A 27392-nucleotide genomic window follows, 5' to 3' on the forward strand; every position below is an offset into this window, starting at 1 on the left:
CTCAAAAAAGTAAGCTGTGGATTTTTACTGGTAAAACTGGTTAGTCCTAACCAGACCAGTGATATAATTGCCATCACCTTAATGCCTCTGATTTAACAGATCATGTCTGAAGGAAATACTTAGCTCAATACAATTTGCTGGGTTCTGTGTAGGAGTCTTAGGTGAAACTAAGAGCCCAACCATAGTATCAAACATGGTATTATGTATATATATATCATGGCTCTTTGTGGCCTTGATATTAGAAAATACAGAAGGGAGGCATTTTTGGTGCACTGAGTAGATCCAAAACCTCTGTTAAGGTTCTTGCTTCATTGCCACTCTTACTGCAGCTACTGCCAGAGAAGGCTTGAGAGAGGGATGTGACCATCCAGGTGCAACCTGCCCTGTACAAGCTGACCTAGTGCTGAAGGTCTTGCTCAGATATTTTGAAGAACAGTGGGAATGTGCTTTGTGTTCCACACAGGTAGGGTGATGTTTGGTGTCTTGAGTTCTCATCTCTGACCAGGCTCTGGGTGTCCTTGAGCTTATCCCCAGAGTCAGGGGAGCCTGTGCTCTGCACTGGTCAATGCTGAAATGGCCACCAAGCTCGGGAGAGGTGACACAGCTTATGGCTGTAGGCAGTGAATTTTTTACCTGTTGGCTTCTTAGGGGCTACACCTACACATCACTGGCTTTGTGGCTGTACTTGGCATCTCTACCAGTTACTCACTGTTTCCTTGGTCACCATATAGATTAAATCCATGTAAATTCAGATCAACTAACAAATCAAGAAACAACAATTATGTAACTCAAAACAGCAATGAAAATGCATTTTATTTACTTCCATTTCATGTTCTCAGCTATCAGTTTTGGTGTAGGGGTTTTTAAAGGCATAAGGAGCAGCTAACAAGCTTCCACTGGCCTTTAGTGCTTTTGAAAAACCCCTTTAATATCCCAAATTAAAGCTAAAAAATTTTCTGTGAAAGATTGAAGGCAAATCTCTCATTGATGTCACCAGGAAGATCTGTAATTGTTCCCTTAATGTACAGTTGCTCTTCCCATCTCCCCCAGTCATCTCCAAACTAAAAGCAGTTCACTATTCCAAACCACGCTGTGGGCTTCTACACTCAAATTCCTGCACATTTTGTGTTCATGGAACTTCTTTCAGTATCAATGAGAGTTCAGTCCCCAGAATGACTGCAGAAAGCACAAGAATCTGGAAGTGTCCACAAACAATCTACAATGCAGATAGAAAAGTCTTGTTTTACATACGCTGGCAAAAACTAAACAGCTTTCTATCTAGCTCCTACTTGAAGAAGTTTGGTATCACTGAAGCTACAAGACAAGCTAACCTCCAAAGCTTATGAAATTATATTAAAATTTATATTTTCTCTGAGGAAATACCCCGAAGTCCTATTATCTTCAGGTAAACAAGTCAGTATTCCGTCTTCAACTTGTGGAATATCCAGTGCTTGTAGGCATCAACTGTGACCACTGCCAGGCCTGCAAAACATTGATACAGAATACCAGAATAGTGCTTTACCCTCTCACCGCTCTGCAAGGCCGCCGTCCCCCTCCCAGCACAGAGGCTCTGCTGCCAGAGCACCCAAGACATTTGTTAGTAATGGAGGAAGGCTGGAATTACCACCCTAGCACAGGAGTGCAGCTGTATCCACCCCCATCAGTGCTACAGCTCAGCTACCAAACCTGTTTGTGATCCTCTTTGGAAATTCCTAGGCAAAGGTCCTTGGTTGGTTCTGCATGTACAAAGATCATCTATGCACCTGCAGCCAGTCAGGAATATTCAGGACATTGGAATCACTGCTCATGTGCAGTGGCTTCTCTGGACTCCTGCTGCTGCCACTCCCATCAGGAATGCTGGCAGGTAGGGATCCTGCTGCATACTGTTGCCACTTTGGCTATGAGGAACTAACCAGCAGGTCTCCAAGGCTTGTGGGTGGTACACCTACTCTACCAACCTCTCGTCATCAAAGGAGCAGAGACCTGTGGAGAGCAGAGCTCCCAGGAGCAGAGCAGGGAATGGATCCCCCAGCAGGGCTGTTACTGGCACCTGAAGTTCTTCCTGGTCCTCAGCTGAGATTGGTGCATTAGGCCTTTATATTCTGAACAGTGTACCTGGTTCCCTGCCCATGGCACAGAGTTGGACCTAGACGATCTTTAAAGACCATTCCAAGCCTAGCCATTCTGTGATTATCAATCATATTATTCATGATTGACTTTATCAGAGAAACTGTTGGGTTTTGTACTGATTATACAGAGTCTAAGAGGAAATCTGTTTACACTTCCATGTGCCTTACATGCAAACGTATTTAGAAGAGTAGTTGTTAAATACAGAGCAGTCATGATCTTACTGCAATGAGTTAAAAAGATGTGCTTTGCTCTGCAAATTCATGCCAGATCAGTTGATTATTTTCTCCTTCCATATGAAAATGTTTATCTGGGTCTTTCTGAATACTTTGACTTTGCGAATAGCTCACAAAGAGAAATTTTACTTTTAGGTAGTACTGGCAGTCTTGCTCAAAACTCAGTCACGATCTCAGGCTTTTACAAAGCTTAGGGTTTTTTCACCTAGGAAACTTCTCTTTTGTTTTCCCCTCTGGTTTGAAAGAATCTGAGACTGCTTTACAGCAATTCCAAAATGCAGCTGTATGTTACCACTGTATGTCAGCAGCAATGAAGATGATTGACAGGGACGCTGCTAATGCTTATGAAATGTGGGTCAGTCTGGGACTGAGCCACTGTTTTTTCTTGATCACTAAAATATTTGGTGTAACTTAATGGATTCATCAATAGACATTCTGGGTAACACATTGAAGTTAGTGATACTGGGGGAACCTGAAACTCAAGACAAATGTATTTTTGTTTTTCAGTTGACAAAACAAAATTCCTGCCTCTAATTTAACTGCCTGTGAAAGCATAGTGGTTTCCATGAGGTTAAGCTAACCATGTCTGCTGCTGCCCAGGAGCAGAGGACACACAGCTTTCTTTAAGGCTTGTTCCATTTAAAACTGTAGCTAATGACCATCTTTCCAGTCATTACCAACATTCTCTCTAACACACTGTAGCCCAATCAGTTTTGGAAGCAAAGTTCCCCAACTGAATCATAAGGGCACAAGAACTCACTTGAGACTCCTAAAAGGTTTTTCAGCCACAAAGCTCTGCAGGCAGGGCTGCCATGCCATGAGACACAGCAAGTGCATTCTGTGACTGAGGCTGGAGCTGCTACTGGCTGTGGTTGTGTCAGTGCTGGTGATCCAGGAGTGGTGATGCTGCACCCAACTGTGAGTATGGAGAGCACTCCCTAAAGCTCCTGGGAAGGATGGATTTGGGGAAGAAGGGAAGAAGGTAAAAAGACCCCATGTATGTAACACCACAGTGCTGGCAGCTTAAGAGGAACCTTGCCAGAGCATGAACCTGATGATTTGGCCTGTTCTGATGGGGACAAATGAGATTAATTAAGAGTTTTGCAGCTCCATCATGCCTTGGCCAGTGAGCTCAGGAATATTTCTGTGGATTATGAAACAGGTGGCAGAGAAATCCTGATCTGACCCAAAACTGAAACTGCTTCCAAGTGTCAGCTCATCAATATTTTAGTTTTAAAAAATCATTATCAAGATATTGCCACATGCTTTGTTTTATTCCCATGGGGAGTTGTCTCTCCTGTATGCACTGCTTCTGACAACTCTTGTATATATAATGGTGATGAATTTATTTCTGTATGGATTTCTCTCCTGTGTATTTAAAAATAAGAATGTTTCTTTTAATGATAAGCAACTTTCTGATGTGTTTTCTTTTTAGGAAACTAATAGATAAAATATTTAGATGAGCTTTTGTCTTCTGTAATTTCACAGATTCAGCATTTGAAATCCTCAAGCAAACCAGCAAAACACATGGGAGGTTTCAGCAGTTTAAGACATCCAATGCAATGATGCAAAGTAATCCATGGAAAATGACACCTGTGGTTTTAAGATTGTTATAGTAACCACTACCCAGGGTAAAGTTTTATACATAGGGTTTTGCACTCAGCCAAATATAGCAGGCTCTTGGGCAAGAATGCAAGAACTCACACGTTGTAATGCAGAATTGATTAAAATAAGTTTAAAAAAATAATCAAACAGTTAAGATGGCAAAAAGTTTTGTGATAATGGTAAATTACTCCTCTGGCCTGTCAATGTAATATGTGCATTACAAAGGTGTTCCCTGGTCAGTGAATGCTGGTTCAATGCTGCCCTCTAGAGGAGACTTTTTTTTTTAAATAGAAGCAAATTTTATGCAAATTTTATGCTGTGACCATATCCCTTAATTTACAGCAGACATGACTTTTGTGTAACTCTATGATTTGAACAGATATTTTTAAAACCAGGAGTGCATGGATAGAAACTTCTCTTTTTTTTTTTTTTCCAACTCTGGTATTTCTCTCTTGGGAAATACTATTGTATTCTCAAGTTTTTTTCAGTCCCACTGTTGCCCAGATAATTTACAGTGTTACACAACTAAAATCTACCTATAGTAGGCTTCCTGACACATTTCTATTTTTTAAATTTTAAGCACGGAAGCTCTGAATTATTTCCTTTGTATGCAACAGATTTATCCTTAAGATATGCAAAATATTAATAATAACAAATGATAAAAATATAAAAACTTAAAATGTCCCCAAACCACTCATCCTGGACAAATAGTTGCAGGTATGTGGCTGAATTCAGATCAGTGAGTTTGGATCCAATGTGCTGTAATATAGGAAGGAGTGTCCTCAGCAGTGTCCAGAGGCAGAAAGAACCTCAGTATTGCTTTGTTTAGTTCAAAATTCCTGGGTTTTACCTGTTCAGGACAGGCTGACATGCTGTGCAGCACAGCTAGCCTTGCAGGGGGTTCAACCAGAAGACTTTTAAGTGAGAAATGAAATACATGGATAATTTCAAGAGGCCTGTGACACTAGCTTGCCAAGGCAATCACTGTGGCACACTGAACCTGGCAACTTCACAGGACAGCCTTTATGTAAGCATATTTCTTGACTCTTTTGCAATAGTGTTTTAATTTTTTTTTAACAAAAAGGAGGGGGCAGAGAGAAACATCTGGTCACTCTAGTTAGTCCAGTCTCAGTGTCATTTACTGGAATCACCTGCCTTTTAACTGTGTCCCTGGCACTGCACTGGACCTGGCCATAATTAGTTCAGCTCTAAGTACTCCACAGCTTCACTTGGGGGAATCTATTACAGACTGAAGCAAACCAGTGAGTACAAAATCCATTTCCTAAACTTTATTTTCCCTGGTGATCATTTATATTTGTAAGCTAAAAATTACTTTTAGTATTTTCACACCCCCAGGTGAATTACTGCAACTTTGCCATGTGCTTGTGTCCCATTAGATGGCACAATACAAGGGATGTGTGACTGTTGTGTAACCTGCAGCTAAAGTAAGTGCTGAAAATCTGTCACTTAGAAATGAATGGAGGAAGGACTTAATAGATGTTATTATTGTATACTATTGTAGAGAGCCTGGGGGAAACCACAGGAAGGCTGGGAAACACAAGTTTTCCATGCATAAGAAGTTGAACTATTGACAAGAGAATGGAGTAAGAAATACATTAATAACATTTGTGGCTTTCTTATGTCTTAGAACAAACAATTCCTGTTTTGTTAAGTTCTGGTAGAAGTTGCCTTAAGTGTGGTTTCATGGAACAGTCGGCTCACTTCTGTGTCAGCTCAATTGTGTGGTCCCTTATATAACATAGGTATTAATGAACAGAAACTTAAAATGGAGGTGATCCCAAGTATCTGTAACTGACACTGATACCATCTGCTGCTTTTTATTATACTGTTAAACACTGTATTTGAAAAGTTCATTTTACATGAATTTATTAAGTGTAGGTGACTGCTTATCAGACTTGCATTTCTGCAATTACATAAAAAAATTAGGATCTGGTTTTGCAAAGCAAAAACACCCATGATATCCACTGAATTTGATAATTTAGCAGGAAAGGTCATTAAGTTGCCATCAGTGCAAATGCGAGCTGGAGCCTGTTGTGTTTGCTGGTTTGTTTCATAGAATGCAGTTTAAGAAACAATTTCATAACAGCTTTTTGTGTTTCAATTTGGGTTTTTCTGCAATCTCAAAAAATGATAAAAAATACTGAATATGAAGAATGTTCAGCACAAATATCACAGTCAAAACTGAAAGCCCCCCTGCTTTGTTGCATTACATGACTTTGGACATAGAAATGTTACAAAACTGGTGCATATATTAGCATTTGAGAAACTGTACCTGCTGGTATTTCAAATCTGACAATCTTACTTATTTGTATACAGTTTAGAAAAATACATGCAACATGTGCCTTATCTGTCCATATTTGTTTTGAAATTATACCGATAGAGCTTAATCCTCTACCACGTTATGCAAGTGTCCCTTATTTATGTGAGTGGTTGCATCACTCCAGGGAGGCTGTTCAAAGGAGAAAGGGCTGTTTGTGTGTTTGCAGTTTGCCAAAAATGAGTTTTGAATGTATTTATATGGTATTTTATACAAAGCTGGCTAAATTTCTGTAAAATGTATCACCTTTGAAAAGAAATATAGATATTGAAATTACAGAAAATGTGCTTCACATTTCTATTTGTAAACTTTGTGATTTTTGATCATGTATGTGCCAGGAAAAGTATTCTATTTACTCTTCTCTGGGGAACAATTACTTTAAAAATGAAGGCATTAATAACAGTATTTCTTATCCATTGTTTTAACATGTTAAAATGGTATTAATTAGTATTACATCATGTATTTTTAGTTTAAAGCTGTAACGGACAATACATTACTTTGAGACCTAAAAAAATATGGGTTTCTTTTGCTTTTTTTAATAAAAGCAAAGACTAGATTTTAAAAAATGGTCTCTCTGTACAGATTACTTTTACAATCGTGTGAATATGTATAATGAACTCTGCATTTGTAACCAAGAGCAAACTTTGCAAATTGTAAATGTTCAGGTTGTTATTATAAATAGCTAGTAAATATCTTAACCAGACAAGAGTTCAAATAAAGATTAACAACCATTATTAACTTTTTCTCCACTGTCTTTTGTTACTTAAAACCTGACCTTTATGAAACAATGGAGTTAGACTAAGTTCAACCTAACTTTGAGTACATAGCAATTTGGTTTTGCATTTTCCATATTGCACAAAATTTAAACTGCTCCTGTGTTTATCGAGTAATTGTAACTAGAGACTGGTGTGTCCACCACTGTAATTGGTGGCTTATCTAGTTAGCAAAATCTGCCAAGTGTGGCAAAATTAGCTGTTCTGTTGTTCTACAGTTTTAAGAGCTGTTTGTCTGTTTAAACCAAAAGAATGTGAACATGTACTTGGAAGGAAAAAAAATGTGGCATTTTCTAGAATCAAGTTGGACAAGTTGATGAACTTGGTTATGGCATACAACACCTGCAGTAGCAGAACTCAATCCATTGCAGAACTTCCTTTCTAGTTCTTTATCTTCCTAGTCTTCTTTAGGTAATTCCAGTCAAACAGAAATGGAAGAAAGATCATTCTAATCTCATTGAAAGCATTTCCTCTTTTAATCCTAACTATTCCCTGTTTTAGGATTGGCTCTAAAGGAGTCGGTCAGATATCTACCTATCCGCCACCAACCAAACACAGGGGTACAACATATAAAAGGCTGAGTTTACTTCTGCTTAAACAACGAAGAATGTGTTGAAGAATTATTTCAGTTCTACCACCTAGGCTGCCCGCTCAAACTATTTTCAACTGTAAAGAAAACTTCCTTGATGTGTATTTCAAAAGAAGAGTGTTCTAGCTGTACTAATGATCCTGAAGAGCCTGTTCCTCCCTCCGAAGTGAGTGGGGTGTGGGGCTGGATGCACCCTGTGGTCTCTGGTTTAAGGGTGAGCTGCCAGCAGCCCCGCAGGGCCCCAGGGGCCATAGCCTCTCCCCAGTTTGTCCCCACTCCTGCCTGTGAGGGAAGCGCTATTCCCTCGGGTCCCTGGGTGAGCTCCTGCCCCGCTCCTGGCGCATGCAAGACCCGAGCCGCGCTCAGGGTGCCGCCGGGGCTGCACTCACGGTGCCGCCGGGGCTGCACGCTCGGCGCTCCGGGCGGGCAGTGCCCGCGTCCCTGCCTTGCCGCCGCCCCTCCCCTCGCGGCCCGGCCCCCGCGGGAGGCGGCCGCTCCCTCCCTTCCTCCTTTCCTCCCTCCCTCCCTCCCTTCCTTCCCCCTCGCTCCGCCGCCGGCCCGCTCCGGCCTCGCGGGCGGCTCCGCGGCCATGCAGGCGGCACAGCCGCGCTCCCGGCAGCAGACCCTGGCCCTGCGGCGGCAGCTCGTCGGGTGAGTGCTCCGGGCGGGCGCGGGGCCGGGGCCGGGCGGGCGCTGCCGCCTGACGTGGCCGGGAGCGGGGCCGAGCCCGCGGCCCCCGCCCGGCGGCAGCGCCATCGCGCCCGGGCTGAAACCGGGACAGCTCCGGAGCGCTGCGCCCGCACAGCCAGGTGCACTGCTGTAATTAACAGCAATTAGCTTTCTTAAGGAGGGGGATTACGAAACTGCACTATAAAACCCGTATGATACCGAGCGCGCCTGTTTAGCGTTTAAACTGCTTAGAAAGCGTTTTCTGTGAGCCCAGCGGAGGCACGGCTGGGGCTGGAGGCCGTGCTGGGCCAGGCGAGGTTCTGGCTCACCTACTATTATAGCCTGTCTTTCAGAAAACTAATTACCCCAAAACCGTGATGGAATTACCAACAAACGTCTGCCCTCTCTGACAGAATGAGGGACAGGACTCAGTTCCAAACTTCCCATTACCGGTGGTGTTTCAACCAACCTAAAAAGCGCCTTAATTCTGTACACCATCAGCAAGAATGGCAGCACAACTCTTTTTAACTGTGGGAATATTTTCATATAATATATATTCAAATCCAAGGCTACTTTTATGTGGTTTAAAAATAGAAAAGTTGGGCTGAAACTAAACGCTGAAACTAGAATTATGCCAGTTACATACACCTGAAAAATACTACTCTGGGTATTAAATCTTTTTCTAACTGATTTGCACTGCCACTGGTAACAAAGACCCAGCCTCTGCAAGCACTTTCTTAGCATCTTTTGAACAGTTAGAAGAGGCCTACAAAAACCCCCAACTGTTTTGCCAGCTCAAACAGAAAGTATCAAGATTCCTGTTGGGGAGTGATAATGAAGCACTTTCTCACTTCACCATTGTCCTTTGTCATCCATTTGACAATGGCTTTGTATTTATAGTCAAATTTTTTCTGTATATGCCATCTTTTACTAAATGAAGTATGGAAGTTTGGCATTGCCCTTCAGAATTAAATCTCTGCAACTCCAACTCAGGCAGGTGTGTTACCATTTTACTTGTTTGGCAATTCATTTAAAATGTGAAACAAAACAAATGCACTTAAGTAAACCCAACCTTATAAAATCACTCAGCATTTTAGCTAGTGAAGCCGTAAACAATCACCTGCATCAAACTATCTGGAAAATCAGGACCTTGGCAGGAATAGCAAGAACATAACAGGAACAATAAAAACACAGCACAAGGTAAGAGACACAAAGAACAAAAAGGGCAGACAGCACAGACAGTAAGGAATTGCACTTAAGATGGGATGAAACTATAGAGGCAAGTCCTACTGCTGTGGCTAGATCCTAGAGTAGGATTTTTAGGTTTGGAGTGTGTTGTTTCCCCTGTAAATCCAAGAAAATTTGAGTACAAGGCCTTTGATTTAGGGGCCAAAAGCAGGATGACTGTGCCAGCAAACAGGAGAAATGTCTTTTACCAGCAGAATGAACTAAACTCACTAAGATTTATTTTGCTTTCTGATGCTTGTCATAGCTCTTCTTGCAAGCTGTTTTTTTCTAATGATCCACTGAAGATCGTGAAGGCAAAAGGCCAGTATATGTATGATGAGAATGGGAGACAGTACCTTGACTGTATAAACAATGTCGCTCATGGTAAGCTAAAGTTATGGTATTGAATGGTATTTGATGCTGTGTTTTTCTAAGCAGAACAAAGAACAATCAGTACTTTTACTACAGTTGCACTGTGCTGGGGGAGGGGTGTTTAATTGGAAAAGTGGAAGGAAACTTTCTTGAGCCTGTAGTTTGGGGAATTACAGTTTGTTTGAATTTGTGTGTGTGTGTGAATGTGCTTTCCAGACTTGCTTCCTGTCCTGTCTTCCAAGAAATGTGTCTAAAACATACAGATTTTTTTCCACGGAAACTCAAGTAAAGCACCTCACTGTAAAACTAACAAATGACATTTTGTTGTTTTTGTAAAAGTTACTGTTACCATTGCTCAGTGGTGGTGCCTTAATTGTGTATGATTAAGTAATTGCTGCTTTCTTACAGGATTTGAAATCTCTCTAACCTAACCCCTTACCAGGGCTAGTAATTCTTTGATAGTAAAGCTTACATGCACCTTCCCAAACTCCTGAACTATGTAACTGCCTAAACCCAAGCATCAAATCAGACACTATTTGTTTTAGCATATCAATTTCCAGTACTAACTACAAACCTTTCAATACAGTAGGAGGCAACTTCAAAGTTTCTGAGGAGCAAAAGAATGTTTTTACAAGGTGTACCACTATTAAGGCCCTACTGATAATATCTCTGTACTATTAGAGAAATAAAAGTGTTAAGCTGGCATGTGACTGAACACCATGGGTAATACAAAGAACTCTCAAACCACTCTCCACATTCTCTTGCAGTTGGGCACTGTCACCCTGATATAGTAAAGGCAGCCCATGAGCAGAATCAATTGTTAAATACAAATTCTCGTTACCTTCATGACAACTTGGTTGATTATGCAGAAAGACTTTCAAAAACACTACCTGAGAAATTATGCACCTTCTATTTTTTGAATTCTGGGTAAGTTGGGTACATTAGAATTGATACGGGTGCTTTACTCGATATACACAGACAAGTACACACTTGGCTTATCAACAGCCAGTTTCAGTCTGGTGTGGATGTCTAATGATGACAAAAACATGGGTTTGGTTCTGCAAGCTCTCTACCTGGGAACTAAACTAGTGCTTTATTTAAGGGTTTTATTCTATTTGTAAGACCTTGGACTACTAAACAGTAATGTCAATATTTACTGTATTAGTTTCTTGTCTGATTTGTCTTCTGACTTGGGAATTATTCTCAAATGTACCAATGCATTGCTTCAGCTGGGGGCAGGGCATATTCCTAAGCAAGCTTCATCTGGAAGAAAAAAACTGCAGTAGTTCTTGTACTCTGGCTTTTTAAGATGGATTCTGTTCTGGTGAACAGTCCTTCCTAGTGAGTGCTGATTACTAAGGAATTTGTGCATAACATGCATTGAGTTGTCTGTTCTCTGCAGAACAGTGCAAAGGAGGTTAGATTTCAAAACTCAGGACATCCACAATGAAGCAATTACTGAATTTTTCCATTGTAGATCTGAAGCCAACGACCTTGCCCTGAGATTGGCATGGCAGTACACAAAACATCAGGATGTTATCGTTTTAGACCAGTGAGTACATTGGCAATTTGGGGTACAAGGCTCGTTTTTGGCCCATAGAGCATTTCTGAAATCCTCCTGTAGTAGAAAGACTGTAACCAGGAAGCTGAGCGAAGTAATTTTTCCTTCTGTTCAGTATTTGCCAGCCCAGCCCTGAGAGCTGTGGTTGGGCTCTCCAGCACATGACAGCTGTTGACATGCTGGAAGGAGGCCAGCAGTGGCCTGCCACAATGGGAAGGGAGCCACAGCAGTGAGAGATAGTGGGTTTGTTCAGCTGCAAGAGACAGCCAGGCAGATCTCACTGCAGCTACAACTATCTCATGGGAAGGAGCAAAAAAGATGGGAGCCAGGTGTGAAGATGCATGGTGACAGGAAAAAAGACCTCAGATCTAAGTTCAAACCTGAGCAATTTTGATGAGACAGAGAAAAATAATGTCTTTTGCCATGATGGGGGGGCTGAATACTAAAATAGGATGCCTACAGTCACTGGAAACTCCACTGTTGGAGGATATTCAGAAATAGGCCCTTCCAGTTGTTCTGCAATCTTGTGATACTGCTCAGGTGTTCCCTGCTGTGATTCCAGTCACTGGTGCAGGCAAACCAGTGACAAGTCCTGTCCCTCTGCATCCCTTATATTCAGACACAGCAAAAAAATCCAAATACTACTAAGCTTATTGACAGAAAAGAAATTGTAGAGTTGTTCTCAGCTTAAGTTACTGAATTTCCTACCAAGTGATAGCAGCTGGCTACTCTTTACTACTTGGAATGCTAATATTGAAGAAATCTTGATACTGAGAAAATTACTGTTTAGTTCTGCCAATTGTTTTTTAAGTGCTTACCATGGACATCTGACATCTTTGATTGACATAAGCCCATATAAATTCAGAAATCTAGAAGGACAAAAGGAATGGGTCCATGTGGTATGTACTTCAGCCTATACCTATCAATTACTTGTCAATTGAATTGTTTTTATGATATATTAAATATAGGATATACTGTTCCTTTGCTTAGGCTCCTGTTCCAGACACATACAGAGGACTTTATAGAGAAGACCATGAAGATTCAGTAACAGCCTATGCTGATGAAGTAAAAAATATTATTGAGCATGCACATAAGAGAGGCAGAAAGGTAAAATGTTATTTCCTTAACTGTTTGTCTTGTCTTAGAAATGAATGTGCCTGTCAGTGCAATTCAGAGTTACTAAGCTACATGGTACAGACTTGTCAAAAAGAAAAGCTCACATTAATAATGCAAAAACCATCTAAGGACAAAGAGCCTGCTGCACAACTTTCTGTATTGTATTCAAACATCATATGCTGTGTTTCAGATTGCTGCATTTTTTGCTGAATCTCTACCAAGTGTGGGTGGTCAAATCATTCCCCCAGCAGGCTATTTTCAGAAGGTTGCAGAGTAAGTGGTCATTCATTATCTTAACTTTTTAAACTTAACATATTTGGTAAATACATAATTTCTCTGCCTGCTGTAGCATAGAGCTTGACAGGCAGGAAATTACCCAAGCCTTCATGTTAGAATGTGAACTTTGTGTATGGCAAAGACCTGCTTATAAACACATGGTATAGAATATAGGCCTGTACACACTTCTTTCCTCAGAGTTTGCAAAGTAACACTTTCTGCATGTTCTTAAATGGTAACTGCTACATTCTCTTTCCTTTTAAGAGACAATCAAATCTGTTATGTTACAGGCACGTGCACAAGGCAGGAGGTGTATTTATTGCTGATGAAATTCAAGTTGGCTTTGGCAGAGTTGGCAAGCACTTCTGGGCATTCCAGCTTCAGGGAGAAGATTTTATACCTGATATTGTCACTATGGGGAAACCAATAGGAAATGGGCACCCGCTTGCTTGTGTAGCAACAACAAAAGAAATTGCAGAAGCATTTGCAGCCACAGGAGTAGAGTATTTTAATACAGTAAGTAAACAGTTGCCCACTTCTGTAAAAGAGTCTAAGGATTAAAATTAGATCATCATGCAGTGTTTTTATTAATATTTACCACAGTACCTAAAAAGTAACTGTGTTACTGTACTATTTCTATCTATGTTTCTAAGCTGTGACGCTCTCTGTATTGACTCCATCTGATAAAAGTGATAATATGCTCCTTGTATCACTGAGGCTACACTTTCAGTGACATAACTGCATCTTTCTTCCCTTTCCATGGCTCTTTGTGTTCCTATCCTGGGCTCAGTTTGGTGGAAACCCTGTTTCATGTGCCATTGGATTAGCTGTGTTAGATGTGATTGAGAAAGAACACCTTCAGGCTCATGCCACAGAGATCGGCAACTTCTTGATGAAGACACTCAAGGAGCAGCAAATCAAGCATCCCATCATTGGTGATGTCAGGTATCAGTGCCTTATTTACATTTTTAGCTACTTTCTGTTTGGTTCAGTCAGTCTAACAACTCAGTCCAACAGATTTTGTTTTGAGAAATCAATTAAATTTTGCATTTTCAGCAAAAATAAACAGCCTCCTGTACATTAAAGTGAAACAAACTTGATCTTATCAGAAGTCTCACATACTTCTCCACTCTGGGCTAGTACTGTTCTGTCAATTTATTAGCTGCTAAAGGAATTCACTGTCCCGTTGGACTTGAATTTCAAGTGCACAAGGTACTGAAGTGATGAGCTAGATAGAAAACATGCTTAACATCCTGTCCTGTGCTGCTAGTGTGAGCAGACAGAAGTCTGTATTACTTATATTTCTTCAGAACAGCAAAACCTTTTCTAGCAATAACCAAAAAACATCAGGTAATTCTCATGTAGTAAAGGTCTTGTCTTAAAAAAACCTCAGTTTAGTTCATGTGTAGTTCCTTCCTCTAACACTGACTGGTTTTATTTCTTTTACAGAGGTTGTGGCTTATTCATTGGAGTGGACTTAATCAAAGACCAAGCAGAAAGGACTCCAGCCACAGCAGAAGCAGAGGATTTAATAACAAGGTACATGGAACAATCATGGAGTTCCTCAATGAGGGAAGAAAGCACACAATTACAGACTACCATTGCCCCTCAGGAGCTGCTAAAATACAACCAACTGGCCAAAACAGAGACCAGTCAGTGTAGAAAGGCACGGTGTGACAGCCTGCAGGCTGGTGCTTGGAAGGTTTTCTCAACTACATGCAGAAGTAAACATAATTCTTTGTTATTGCTCTTTCCAGACTTAAGGAAAAATATATTCTATTGAGTACAGATGGGCCAGGAAGAAATGTACTGAAATTCAAGCCCCCAATGTGCTTCAATATGGAGGATGCAAAATTTGTTGTGGAGACAATTGACAAAATACTAACAGGTAAAAAATGATCAAAACCCTCAAAAATAGAGTTTTTTGAACTGCCTCAAAGACAATGCTGCACTACTGAGCCTGTTTTTCAGAAGTGCTAAAATGGAGCCAAGATGGTAGATGCTGAGCACGTAGCCTTTGCCTCTAAATTATTCTGTGCTGAAGCTGTCTAACAAAACTATTTCCTCTACAGATGCATGATGTGCCTTTTGAAATAGGTTTGCTCTGGCAGAGGTTTGAGTGTTCAGCTTATCTGAACAAGCAGAACTTGTAAAAGCTGTACACCTGTTCCTGAAAACCATAATCTATGTGCTTTTTCCACTTAGCTTGTTATACAACTTCTACACACTTAGCATTAAGAAAGTTAGTGTACAAAAGGTCACAAAGTCATGACTTTACTAAGTTGCTTATTCTCTTTCCAGATATGGAAAAAGAATGTCTGAACCAAGAGAAAACATCTGTTTGTTCTACCTGAGCAGGTATTTACCTATAGTCACCCAGTACTATTTAAAAGCCAAGATTCCTAAACATAACTTCCCAAGCACTATCAGACTAAAGCTTCCTCAGAGATGCTTTTACTCAAAGTCTGCAGGAATTTCTGGGAATCTCCAAGCACAGATCTTACTTGTGTACATCTACATTCTGTAGCATTCACAACTACCTTTTGCCATTCTGACACTCCCAGCAACACTGTGTGCATCACTTGTTTGTAAGTGAGGGCTAACATGTCCCAGATATGACTGCCTCTAGAGCATGCAAATGACTGCACATCCACACAAAACCACACAGCTTTTCTGCTTGCTGCTCAGTGCCTTAAGGCTGCAGCCAGAAGCTGGTCCAGCTGCATAACCACTTCTCAGTAGATCTCCCCATAAGTGTCATTTCAGGTTCACAACTGGTATCTTATCCTTCAGGATCAGTTTACCCCTAGACTGAAAGGTTTGTGGGTATCAGAGTAAGATTGGTCCTTGTTAAGTCTTCAAAGCCTTGTTATGTCTTCATCTGTTGAGGTCCCTCAGTAGGTTGCCAAGAGAACATCTAGCTGCAACTGAGTTTGCTGCACACTCACAAGCACAGTGTACACTTACAGTTAACACCTTGATAACAACACCCTTTGGTACACTTCATAATTCTTCAAACTACTCTGACTAAAAGACAACCACGTGTTTAGTAGAACTCTGGACAGCTGGGCAGGAATGCACCTAATGTGATCATTGTGAGCAGTGTAATCACTGGTGGCCTCAACCACCATGAGATTCACAGTGCTATGTCCCTGAGCTAAGGAGAATTGTGTTTTAGTTCAGTGTAATATTAGTATAGCAGGCACAAGAAAAATGTGTTAATATTTTATTTAGCAAGTTAATGGAAAGACATACAGCTGTTTATACTACTTACTCTTAGAAACAGAAAGATTACTTAACAGTGCCAGTGCAAATTAGAGGCCTAATGACTTAATGTGCTTCTCTGTAAACTAAACTAAGCAAGAAAAATGCCTTTATTTTCTACAGGAAACCAAGAATGCAAAAAGCCTCTTACTAAGTACAGTACTAGTAAGACACTTACATATAATGTAAGCGAAAATGAGGCAGTGATTTCTTTTAATGATACTTTTACAAAAAAACCGTAACATTTTCTTTCCATAGGTTTCAAACAATGATCAAGATCTACTACTAAGAAACAGAACTCTACTATAATAATGCACATTTAATCTTCATCCTAGCATGTCTTAAGACCAGATAAGTCACATTTGATTTTTTTGTTTTCATTTATCTTGTTTTTAGTAAAAGCTTTAGGAGAAATAAATTTTACAAGAGCTTGTCTCAACTCTGGCAGTGTGGAATTGGCTTTTATTTAAAACAGCATATCTAAAACTGATTATAAAGGAGGATCATTCTAGTGGCCACTACAAAATACATTTTCTGCACTTTCAGGTTACAACTTTTTCAAATTAAGATGGGCCAATGGGTGTTCTGATTTTTTTAAGTCTTCAGCTGCCTATGCAAACACCATTGCAGGTGCCAGTACACCCAGTCCTTCCCACGCTCCTCTGACCAGTTTCAGCAGCCAGTGTTAGAACAAGGTCCCTAAATAGCACTATATTCAACAAACACTCTCAGCCACCAGGTTAAGTCAAAAACTTCACTTCCAAATTCCTAACATCAAACTCATGAGGGACAGACAGCTGAGGGCTATGGCTCCCAAACCACTTCCTACAAACACAGTCTGTCCTCAAAAAATATCCAAGTAGGATTAGGAAATTAAGAGTAGACTACAGCCATAAGCAACAACCTTGTGTACAAGCCTTTACTTTCACCAGGCAGGTCTTTGTATCACAAACTTTTCATGCAAAGAAGAAAGGGAAAAGCCAGCTCTGCATTTAAGTACCAGTATCCTCAGTTTCTGCCTAAGGCCACATCACCTATCAAGGAAGCATTACCTGAGCACCTACTTACAAAAATCACCACAATAACACCAGCTGACAAACTCTTGCTAGGACACTACTAGCGAGAAGGACTGCAGCACAATGGTCCTGGTACCATGCCATTTTCCAACTCGAGGGCCAAGTGTTTGCTAGAAATATATTCTGCTACCCCTTATTTCACAGAAAAAACAGTGAAAGTATGTAATAAAAGTATTTAAATTTTAAATCTTGAGACAGTAATACTTTTAAATACTGTACTTATTTGTTTCAGTGATCTGCTATTTTTTTATTTGCAAGTAAGTTGGGCTGGAGGTTATACAGTCCAGCTGTAAAGTTGTCAACTCTTTAAGATTTAAAATCTTGACTTTTTTTAATACTCAGAATTTCCACTTAACACTGAAGAGTCTTACAGACTTGTAAATTTACACACAAGATTTTCTTTTCAAGGACAGCCAGCAGGGAGCAGCAGATTGTAGTCCATGCAGAAATAGCTGCATCCTTGTTAAAAAACTGAAAAGGTCACTAGTAACTTGTGTTTGTTTCTTGTCTTAGTTACTTGGTTTGATTCCACTTCTGGGTGTTACTTGTTCAAAAAAATTTGTTACAAGGAAAAAAAAAATTGTCATATTTTAGCTTTCATAGGAGACTGAAAATCAAATTGATCAGTGCAACAAAGATTAGAAATTTACTTTGCGCAGTAGAGCTTGCTACTTATATTCTGCAACAAGACAGGCAAATCACATGACAGTTATTGCCTTAAAATAGCAGTAAACTAACAGTGAAGTCAAAAAAGGAGAGTATTTCTAGCTGGTCACTTATCTCTAGAGAAAGAGATGTTTTTTCCACCCACAACTGCAGTGGAAGTTTTTAGCCTTTTCTGTTATACAAAAAGGCTGCAAAAATTCAGACTTTGCATTGGTAATTTAATGTTTGTCCAACCTGCCTTTCAAGGCAAGTATATACATCCTATTAACAACTTGCAGACAAGTCTCAGACTCAAGACAGTGGAATATGAAGGAAGTGCAGCCAGCTTCTTGCATACCTCTTGGCTCCCTCCTGCAATACTGTCTAGACTCCCAAGCCCTACCTGAAACCTACAGCTCTGACTCCTTCTAGCAGAGCCCAATGCAGACACCAGTACAGTTACTCTGAGCCTCTGTGCTTGCCTAGAGCATGAGCCACCACCTCACCAGCACAGCCCCACCACAGCTGGGGCTTCTCACCTGAGCTCTCCTCCACAACCTTCCAGGCAGAAGTGACAGCAGGTTTTAGCTGCCACTTAACTGCAAGTGAGCACAACTACCACCACAGCCTTCTAGTTTTAAGATTAAAAACATTTAAGCACAACTCTTCATCTATCAAGGTACTGCCATGAACTAAGTTCTGGGAACAAGATACTGGTGTTTTGCTAACACGAGCTGAAGAATGGCACAAGACACTAGATTACGCCTTTTTTATTTCAAAAGCTAGGATAGCTTCAATATCCATGTCATGGTGAATCAGAACACATGTAAAATACCTTACAATACATTAGATTCCAAAAAGGTACCAAAAAGTACAGTAAAATTAACACTTCCATTACAGGAAATGTATGACACAAAAACAATACAAAATAAAAAGGTGGAAAGTGACACTGGTTCCCTAAGATGCATCTCATTCTGTACAACTGGAGTAATGCAGAGTCCATAGTTAACTCCAAGAGGCAGTCCCTAGATGCAGAGCTGCAGCTTTAAGCAGACCCTCAAAATCAGTTTCAGTTTAACCTATTAATAAAATCATTAATTAATATCTTCAGCAATGCTGAAATTTACACACCACACTGTCTAGACAACTAGTTATCGGTAAGTATTAAACATGTAAAACATTTCCAGGGAGCTCTTCCAAGTAAGATGCACATTTAACAGGCCATAGAAATTTATTGTAAAGTTAAATTTGGTACAGAACTGAAGTATCCATCTACAGCATTGTATACAAAACCTATGCAGTCATTTTCCAAAAGAGACCATGCCACTGCATACCTGAATAAGTTTGATCAATATGGCTTGTAGTTATTCTGATGACCACCACGTCTTGGTGTCTTCCCATAATTTGCACTGCCTTGACCTATGAACAAGAGAACAAATGCATTAAACTGCTAATTAGTTATGCTTGCTTATACCCAATACAGTTCTCTTTACTTACTGTAATCATAGCCTGGTCCATATCCATAATACCCATATCCTGAATAATCATAGCCTCCATAGCCACCATAACCTTGCTGATAGCCGTATCCTTGATTCCCATAACCCTGGTTCCAGTAATTGCCATAACCTTGATTCCAATTTTGACTTTGAGCTATAGAAGGGAAAACCATCCACAAAATCCCATTTTAGTACACACAACTTATTTAGAATGTGTCCATACTAAAGTAGTGTGTGTGGTACTTACCACCGCCTCTTCCACCTCTGCCTCTTCCTCCATAGCTACCTCTTCCTCCGCCACTACTGAACTGTTGCTGCTGGTACACTTCTTTTGGCTGTGCTACCTTAATCTCACACTGCAAATAAAAAAGCAGGAAGAGTATGTAAAGTGTTTCAGAGAAGCATTTTCCAGCCTGAGCACTTGAAGAAGCCAAAGGTTCCTCTGGAGGCAAAGGAGGTGTACATGCTGTGCTCCTCTCAGGTGAGGAGCACTACTGCATAACCAGGGACATCTGATTTATTGTGCCACCTGGGCAAAGGTAGGTCACTGTCAGCCTTTCCAAGAGGCCACTGCTTTCAGGGCATTTTATTCGCCTATTCCTTACCAGCAGTTTACCCATGGAAGAGGTGCTGAGGCCACCTCTCCTGCAGGAGCCACAAGGCTGCCCTCTCACCTGGCACAACCTCCAGAACAAGGCTCTTGCTATCAGTGCTATGACCTGCACTGAATGAACAAGGTTCTGAGAAATGCATCAGAACCCAGCAGCCATTGTACACCCTGCACACTGTGCATGTGGCTGGACTGTACCATACCTCTACCAACCCCTGAAATCATCATTTATCAAATACTAACATGTAAAGCCAACCAAAACTGACATTTCCAAGACAGGTTCCCAGGCTGCAGTTCAAGCTGTCAGCCAACCACCTGGTTCCTGGATCTGTGCACAGTCCAGGAGTAAAGCTACTGCTGCTGCAAAAAGGAACAACAGCACCTGAGCAAGTCTGGCTTGGAGTTCTTCACCACAGGACCTTTAAGGTAATCTGCTTTTTATTCTCTATGGCTATAACATAAAAATAAGTCATAGGTAGGAAATACAGAAATTTCTCAGCTCTCTTGGCATGTAGGCATTCATCTCTCCTGAAAACAAACATCACTGCTAACCAGTGACTTTCCCAGTGCATTAGGTTTGCCAAAATTTGTTCTGTCCTGTGTCAAGACCAGTCTTAAACCAAATGCAATCTAAGTCAGTGTCAGGCAGTATGACCCAGTGTAATAGGGCTCTGATGTTATGTGGACAGTCAGCACTGGCCTCGGAGCAAGGGAGCAGGGACACCTTGAGCCAGTACACATCATTTGCCTCCAGTCCTCTCCTCATTTGTTGATACATGAGCCTCTCTCCATTAGCTATTCCCTCAGATGAGCAGTCAGCTGGTCAGAGCACCTCACACCACTCACAGCAGTTCCCATAACCACGTGACCAGACACAAGCTACCCCAAGTGTACATTCACTCTCTGGATCCTTGTAATGCATTTAGGGGACAAGGTTTTGGCAGCGGGGGGCTGCAGGAAGGGGCTTTAGAGAAGAAAGCAGAAGCTGGCCCCCAGCAGACAGAGCCAGTTTCAGCCAGATGCTTACAAAGTTAAGCATCTGCAAGGCTTTCATTTATGCAAGTGTTCTATGCTGAAAATAGGCATCTACCTGTTGGAATGCCTTACACTGATACATAAGCCAATTTCTCCACATGTATTTAATGATTGCAGTTAGATACTTTACATACAAAAGGCCTTAAACCCAGCAGTTAAAGCCACAAATACTGCCAAAGAGCCTCTCTGACTGAACCTGCAGCAAAACACCACTATGGTAAACTTCAAGCTGTCCTTATCGTAAATTTGGTACTTTGACACAAGAGGTCTACAAAAACCTTTCCAGGTTATATGCTTGGACAAAGAGTTACAAGTCAGAGTTTCTACCTTGCTTCCACTGACGTTATGGAATTTCTTCTCCAAAACCTTCTTCACTGGATCCTCTTCCTTGAAAGTGATGAACACAAACCCCCTCCTTTTGTTGGTCTTTGGATCCATTGGCAGTTCAATTGCTTCAATCTGAAGACACGAAATACTATTTTCAGACTCATGTTTTAGAGATGCACAGAAACTGGTACAGCAAAACTAAGTTTTCTTTCTAAGCATATAATACAACACCAAAGTTGCAAGCCCTTCTATGCCAACACTGGCTTTCAGATCAGAGATTTCCATTTTACAACTCTTCAAACTGATTTTAACATCAGTTAAAATGCTTTGAGTTAAAGACAAGGGTATCTAACTAGCAATGGAAGCACCTAGTGCAGTAAGTGCCACCTTTGCTCTCAAGATGGGAAACTTCTGCATGTTACAGAAGGCTTGATACATCTGAAGTTGACTTACTTTGAAACTTGCAAATTATTAATAAACTAAACAGCAACTTCCAGAGTTTACTAAGATACTATTACCCACCTCTCCAAACTCTCCAAAGTATTCCCTGATTTTCTCTTCTGTGGCTTCTGGGTTTAGTCCACCAACAAATATTTTCTTCACTGGATCCTTTTTCATTGCCATGGCCTTCTTGGGATCAATTAGTCGTCCATCTAGTCTGTGTTCTTTCTGTTCCAGAACCTAAAAGACAGTTTGGTAGGATTAACTCAAGCTGAAAAGTTTTCCCTAGAAGTTAAGGATCTAAAATATGAAGCTTAAATTCACCTTTTCAACACTCCCAGGCTCTTTGAAGAGAATAAATCCAAAGCCTCTGGATCTTCCTGTGTTAGGGTCCATCTTTATCGTACAGTCGGTTACTTCACCAAATTTGGTGAAGTAATCTTTTAAGTCTTTTTTGCTTGTATCCCAACTGAGGCCACCAACAAACATCTTCCTGAAATTTCAAGGAGAGAAGAGCTATTCAGATTCAGGAAGCACTGCAGAAAAGCACATGCAGTAAGATGCTCAGTGGTACACACCTCAGCAGCATTGTCAGAACAGGACCAACTGTTCCGAGTGCAACACCTGCGTCTTGTCAAAAGCTGCTGATACTACAGGAGTGCAAAAGGGTGGGCTTCTCCCCCCTGTTTTTGAGGGAACGCCACAATGCACTCTGACATTTATTAGATTATATAAGAAATAGTAAGAATAGCCTGAAATATTCCTTGCCAGTAACTTATGTTCTTACAAAAGTGTTCTATAATATGCAAGAAAGCAGTATTGATTTCTCAAGTACTGCCAATTCTTGCAAAGAACCTAGGACCATTCCTACTGCTCTGAAAGCATATGGCATCAAAAGCAAAGTATTTGAGCTCTTAGGTTTTGGTTAAATGGCTGTAAAAATTTTAGTCCAGGTATCTGTGACCTCCAATAAGTCACATACAACAGATGGGACTTTGGACCTGCCTTAACTACTATGTTGTGCACTTCTTCCTGCTTAGTTACTGACTCTAGTTCTATCTTCATCAGTACTACAGGAGTCTCTTCATTCTTAGTGTTTAATTCTAAGTAGGCAGATACAGTTCCTCCCTGCCCACTTTCCCATACAAAATACCCTCTGAAGGAAGAGATCTATCTTAAAGAACTAAATTCGAGGCACAATACAGAAGTGAAACTAACAAACAAAACAGTTGTATCAGGCAATAAGGCATTTTTCAAATGCTTCACTTCAAATGAAAACATTAATAACATGGCTGCATTTTCTATTTTCAGAGTTTCCAAGGTAACAAACTAAGCTTTTAAAAGCATTCAAGCCTTTTTATCTAACTATAGACTGAAACAGTTTAAGTTGTCATTACTCTGTATGGAGGCAACCTAGATTGGCACTACAAGCTAACAGCACTTCAGAAACTAAACTATGCTGAAATAAAACTGGCTTTTGGTGTTTATATGTAACTTTGATTTGCAAGAATTGGCATCTATTTCTGTATAAAAGGCAGTGGGGGAGGGAACCTTATGGGGTTTTTGCCCTTTTTTCCTCAACTGGGTGAAACCATACCCTGTGTCAGCTGAACTCAAGTTTTTTCAGCAGACCAAGCTGTGCACGCTGGATGAGTGCAGCAGGAAGCACAGGGTCCAAGTAAAGTGTGTGCTTCCTGCAGCCATTACAGCAGAGCCTTAGAGGAACAGCCTTATGAAGTTTACTAAGTCTTTCAATACCACGTAAAAGAAAGGGGCTCGGGGGATTCCTTCCCATCCCAACAGCTGACTATGGCTGCTAAAACCTGTACAGACTGACAGTGGCTTTCTACAGCACACCCTGTCATTACTGACCACACTTACAGAATTATCAAGAGATTGGGGGGGATGACAGGAATTTGTCTGGAGGCAGCTTTGGCTGCTTTATGGCATTGTGTTGGGGTTGTAGCATTGCCACATGCTAAACTCTCCCCTTACCACAGCAGTATGTGTTACACTTCACAATTTGCAGTGCTTTGTTTTGTCACTGGAAAAACTGATACCTAATTTAAACAACACAATACAGAGCCTTTGAAACTATGACAAAAATCCTGGTATTTGGCTTTGCCTTCAGAGGCCACATAAACTGGACAACTGCACCCTTAACATGCAGTCATTTTTCCCTCCTGAGTGTATTAGTGCAGCTAAATGGAAGTTTATTTCAGCTCTTAACAAAACCCTCTAAAATCAGTGCTTTGGAGAGCTCTCATTTTAGGACAGTGCTACATTTTTCACATAGGTCAATCCCTCTGAATAACTGCTTTTGTCAAAAGTTTCATTTCATACCGATTTGGGGCTGAAGCTTGTCATCTCCTGTTCATGGAAGAAAAAGACTATCACCCCTTTTTCAGTACAGAATACTAGAAACAGTCAAGAAAAATTCGTACATAGCTAAAAGGCCTGGTTCTCAATCCTTCTAGTGTCTGCAAAAGGTACATCCGGTCCCAGCTTGCGGGAGGCTGGTACAAGTGTTATTCGTTCCTTTATCGTCAAAATCTATTACACTGGCTTCAGCTCTGTTTAACCAGAGGGATCTGACCTTCTGGTTCAGGGCTCAACGATAACAAAGGGAGTTCCAATTAAATACATGGGGTAGCCTGAATAACAAAGACCTGCTTGAGAAATAGGCAAGTAATGTCCATGTCAAATACATGTATTTACGAACAGGCCAACTATGATGGAAAAAAAAATCTCTTGTGCAGACAAGGATTCCAAAAGCACACCAAAGCACAGCGAAACTACTCTGACTCCCCCAGAAATCCCCTGCAAGACATAAGGCATTTTCTGACAATGCTGCAAAGCTGCACACCAAATTCGCTCTTACCGATTTAAACACACCGCGCATCGTCTCAATCGTGCTGATTTTTCCTTTTACTTCCCTTAAAAAAACTTAGCTTACCCCCACTGCCTTCCAAGGCCAGGATTATTTATGTGCTTTACACAAAACACATTCACATTTACATCGACGCCGGTGGCGATGGGCCATGCGATCCCCACAAAGTTTCAACCAACCCCCCTCCCCCAACAGAAAGCAACTCCTTCCATCCGCCCCTTTCGCTAAAGAGGGAAAGAACGAAGAAAACGCGGGAGAGGTAAATGCCCTTCCATTTTACAGCGTGAGACGGCAACAGCCCCGCTCGGCGCCCCTCCCCCAGCCGCCACATGGCGCCAACAAAAGGCAGCGCCAGAACAAAGGAAGCGCTGGTGCTGCAGGGCCCCGGCTCGGCGGGGCCGCTCCCGCCGCCCTCCCCGCCGGGCCGAGCGGGGCCGGGGGCGCTGCCGCCGCCGCAGGGCCGCGCTGGGCCCGGCGCTCCGCACATGGCGCCCGCGCTTACCCCGCGTCCTCCTCGTTCTTGCTGGCGTTGATCTGGTCGCCCTCGGCCCCATTCTGGCTGGCGGCCGTGCCCGCTGTTCCCGCCGCTGGGCCGGCTCCAGCCGCCGCCGCCGCTCCCGCCGCTCCTGCAGCTCCCGCCGCCGCCGCCGGAGCCCCGCCGGTCTCGGCCTGCTGCTCCCCGGCGCTCTCGGCCGCTTCGTGCCCGTTCTGGGTGGCGCCAGCCGCCAGCTGCTGCTCCGCTTCCGACATGGTGCCCCGTCCGCAGAGGGAGAGGGACGAGAAGCGCCTGCGAGAGACGAGCGCGGGTCAGCGCGGCGGCTCCTCCCCAGCCGGGCCGGTCTGATCCGGTCCGCTCACACCCCTCCCCCTTCCCGCCGCCGCCATCCCGCTCGTACTCACTTTAAAATCCGCTCCCGATAAAACCCGGGCCGACCGAAGTCTAATTAAAACCGCCCCGGCACTGGTGCTGGAGCCGATCCCGCTCCCCGCGGCTGCTCCGCACCGGCCCCGCCGCCACCGCCGCCTCCCCCTCAGACACGTACTCGGGCCCGCGCCCGCGACGCGTGGCCGCCTTTATACCGCCGGAGCCTGCGCCACACCGCAACAAGGCGCGCCCTGGTTGGTCACCGCGCCCTGTCACTCAGGGGGTTCTGCTCTCACTACTGGCTGTCCTGCCGGCGTGGGCGGGGTCGCGCTGGGAGAGGCGGGCGAGGCGGGGCCGGGAGTCGCTGGCGGGGTCGGGAACAGCCCCGGGCGGGATCGGGATCGGGATCGGGATCGGGATCGGGATCGGGATCGGGATCGGGATCGGGATCGGGGCCGGGGCCGGGGCCGGGGCCGGGGCCGGGGCCGGGGCCGGGGCTGCGGCTGCGCTCCCAGCACGGTCCCTGGTTCGGCCACGGCGGACCAGAGCTCACGGGTTCCGCACGGGAACGTCCGGCTGCGGCTGGAGCGCTGTATTTACTTAGAGTGCCACCCTGTTTTAGCTCGAGGTGTGTTATGGGCACTGAGTCAGTTACTCCAGAACGAGAGGTTTGCTTAATGTTTCCAGCTCTGCTGGTTTTGCAGCCGAAGGGGGCCAGAGTTTGTTGTTTTTAAACTTAGATTTGGATATTACATAACTCGGGGAGCTGAAGCGCTGAGCACGTGCCCGGGCCTTAATTCCTTTTGCCCAAGGATATGTCAACCTTGTTGGCAAAGTTGTGGGTGAGAAGTCCAGAGGACAACTGCTCCTTGTAACCATACATTGTTGTACGGTATACCGCTCCTAATGTCCTATTTGTCCATACCAAAGGGGCAGATTTTGGCTTCTAGATATACAGGTAAAGCTAACACACCTTTTAAAAAACCCTAACAGTTAAGCCCTTTGCTTGTGGGCAAAAAGTAACAATTATTACCTAACTTACTGCAGTAATGAGTGCACACGTTATTGCTCCACCCTCTGCCCAATATGACTTGTGGCTCAACTTCCATCTGCTGTTAAAACTCAGGAGTGCCCACAGCTACTTGTGAATAGAGATTGTGGCGATACATTTTGTTAAGTGATCTGGTCTGGGATCTTGTCTGGATCATGAGTTGTCCTTCAGTGAGCTGCTTTTAGAACAGTTTTTATCCTAAATACAGTAGGTCAGAATTCATCTTTAGAGATGCCTGTCTCAACATATGCTGTTGACAGGGTAGGGTACTCTATACACAAACTCTCAACCAAAACTTTAGGCTGAACTTTGGTAAAAAAAAAGTTCTATGAAGTCAGGGCAGTAAAGACAGTAGAAAGAGCACCTAGCCAGTACACTTGAAAGTTGTAATGGCCTCAGGACAGGTTGTAGATGTTGGCTGATAGAGATGCTCATCTTTATGAGAATATATTTTTATATTGTTTTCTTGTACTGAACTTTAAATAGAATGTTTGAAGCAAATAATTTTTTAGAAGATATCATAATTTATACCATATCAGAGGAGCTTACCCCACATCCAACAAGGGGGCTTCTTGTGATTTTTCAGGCAGCTTTGGCTTAGATTTTAAACCTCTCAGGTCTGTACCAAAAAGGTGTGGTTTGTGATTACAACCATCAAAGCCACCGTCTGTCAGGTAAGTGCATTCAGCTACATAGTGCTGATAGCCTGCCTAATTGGAAAATACCACATATTTGTTTAAGTCACAGGGAGCTAAGGCCACACTGAGGCTTGCAGGTTGCATGGCTGAAGTGGTGAATGCCAC

At 42.4% G+C, this 27392-nt stretch overlaps 2 protein-coding genes across 5 annotated transcripts; one reads left to right on the forward strand and one right to left on the reverse strand.

The window, feature by feature from the left end:
• Window positions 1-779: 779 nt before the first annotated feature.
• Window positions 780-25727, reverse strand: HNRNPAB (heterogeneous nuclear ribonucleoprotein A/B). Of its 3 annotated transcripts, none has more exons than XM_069028484.1 (9): window positions 25574-25727; window positions 25176-25460; window positions 22108-22276; window positions 21865-22023; window positions 21343-21474; window positions 19618-19726; window positions 19372-19524; window positions 19209-19293; window positions 780-1482 (listed from the first exon to the last, which is right to left on the reverse strand). In XM_069028484.1, exons 2-8 carry the CDS (start codon window positions 25421-25423, stop codon window positions 19223-19225), a joined length of 1041 nt encoding a protein of 346 aa, XP_068884585.1. In that variant the 5' UTR covers window positions 25424-25460; window positions 25574-25727; the 3' UTR covers window positions 780-1482; window positions 19209-19222. The 3 variants fall into 3 exon arrangements, with proteins under 3 accessions (XP_068884585.1, XP_068884587.1, XP_068884586.1); XM_069028485.1 differs by lacking the exon at window positions 780-1482 and adding an exon at window positions 18629-18953; XM_069028486.1 differs by lacking the exon at window positions 19372-19524 and having other exon boundaries at window positions 25574-25725.
• Window positions 8195-18527, forward strand: PHYKPL (5-phosphohydroxy-L-lysine phospho-lyase). 2 transcript variants are annotated; one of them, XM_069028482.1, is made up of 13 exons: window positions 8195-8319; window positions 9830-9948; window positions 10704-10863; window positions 11414-11488; window positions 12288-12396; window positions 12488-12604; window positions 12804-12886; window positions 13180-13405; window positions 13680-13834; window positions 14339-14428; window positions 14647-14777; window positions 15191-15247; window positions 16412-18527. In XM_069028482.1, the coding sequence occupies exons 1-12, from the start codon at window positions 8258-8260 to the stop codon at window positions 15241-15243; spliced, it is 1380 nt and encodes a 459-aa protein (XP_068884583.1). In that variant the 5' UTR covers window positions 8195-8257; the 3' UTR covers window positions 15244-15247; window positions 16412-18527. The 2 variants fall into 2 exon arrangements, with proteins under 2 accessions (XP_068884583.1, XP_068884584.1); XM_069028483.1 differs by having other exon boundaries at window positions 12309-12396.
• Window positions 25728-27392: the final 1665 nt, after the last annotated feature.

The sequence above is a fragment of the Aphelocoma coerulescens genome, chromosome 13 (assembly GCF_041296385.1).
Source record: "Aphelocoma coerulescens isolate FSJ_1873_10779 chromosome 13, UR_Acoe_1.0, whole genome shotgun sequence".
NCBI lineage: Eukaryota > Metazoa > Chordata > Aves > Passeriformes > Corvidae > Aphelocoma > Aphelocoma coerulescens.

Coding starts and splice junctions, on each gene's coding strand:
- HNRNPAB (XM_069028484.1), bottom strand. CDS start 25,423: ATGTCGGAAGCGGAGCAGCAGCTGGCGGCTGGCGCCACCCAGAACGGG. Junction 22,277..25,175: donor AAGAACGAGGAGGACGCGGG/GTAAGCGCGGGC, acceptor TTGAAATTTCAG/GAAGATGTTTGTTGGTGGCC. Junction 21,475..21,864: donor ACTTTGGAGAGTTTGGAGAG/GTGGGTAATAGT, acceptor TCGTGTCTTCAG/ATTGAAGCAATTGAACTGCC.
- PHYKPL (XM_069028482.1), top strand. CDS start 8,258: ATGCAGGCGGCACAGCCGCGCTCCCGGCAGCAGACCCTGGCCCTGCGG. Junction 8,320..9,829: donor CTGCGGCGGCAGCTCGTCGG/GTGAGTGCTCCG, acceptor TGCTTGTCATAG/CTCTTCTTGCAAGCTGTTTT. Junction 10,864..11,413: donor TTCTATTTTTTGAATTCTGG/GTAAGTTGGGTA, acceptor TTTCCATTGTAG/ATCTGAAGCCAACGACCTTG.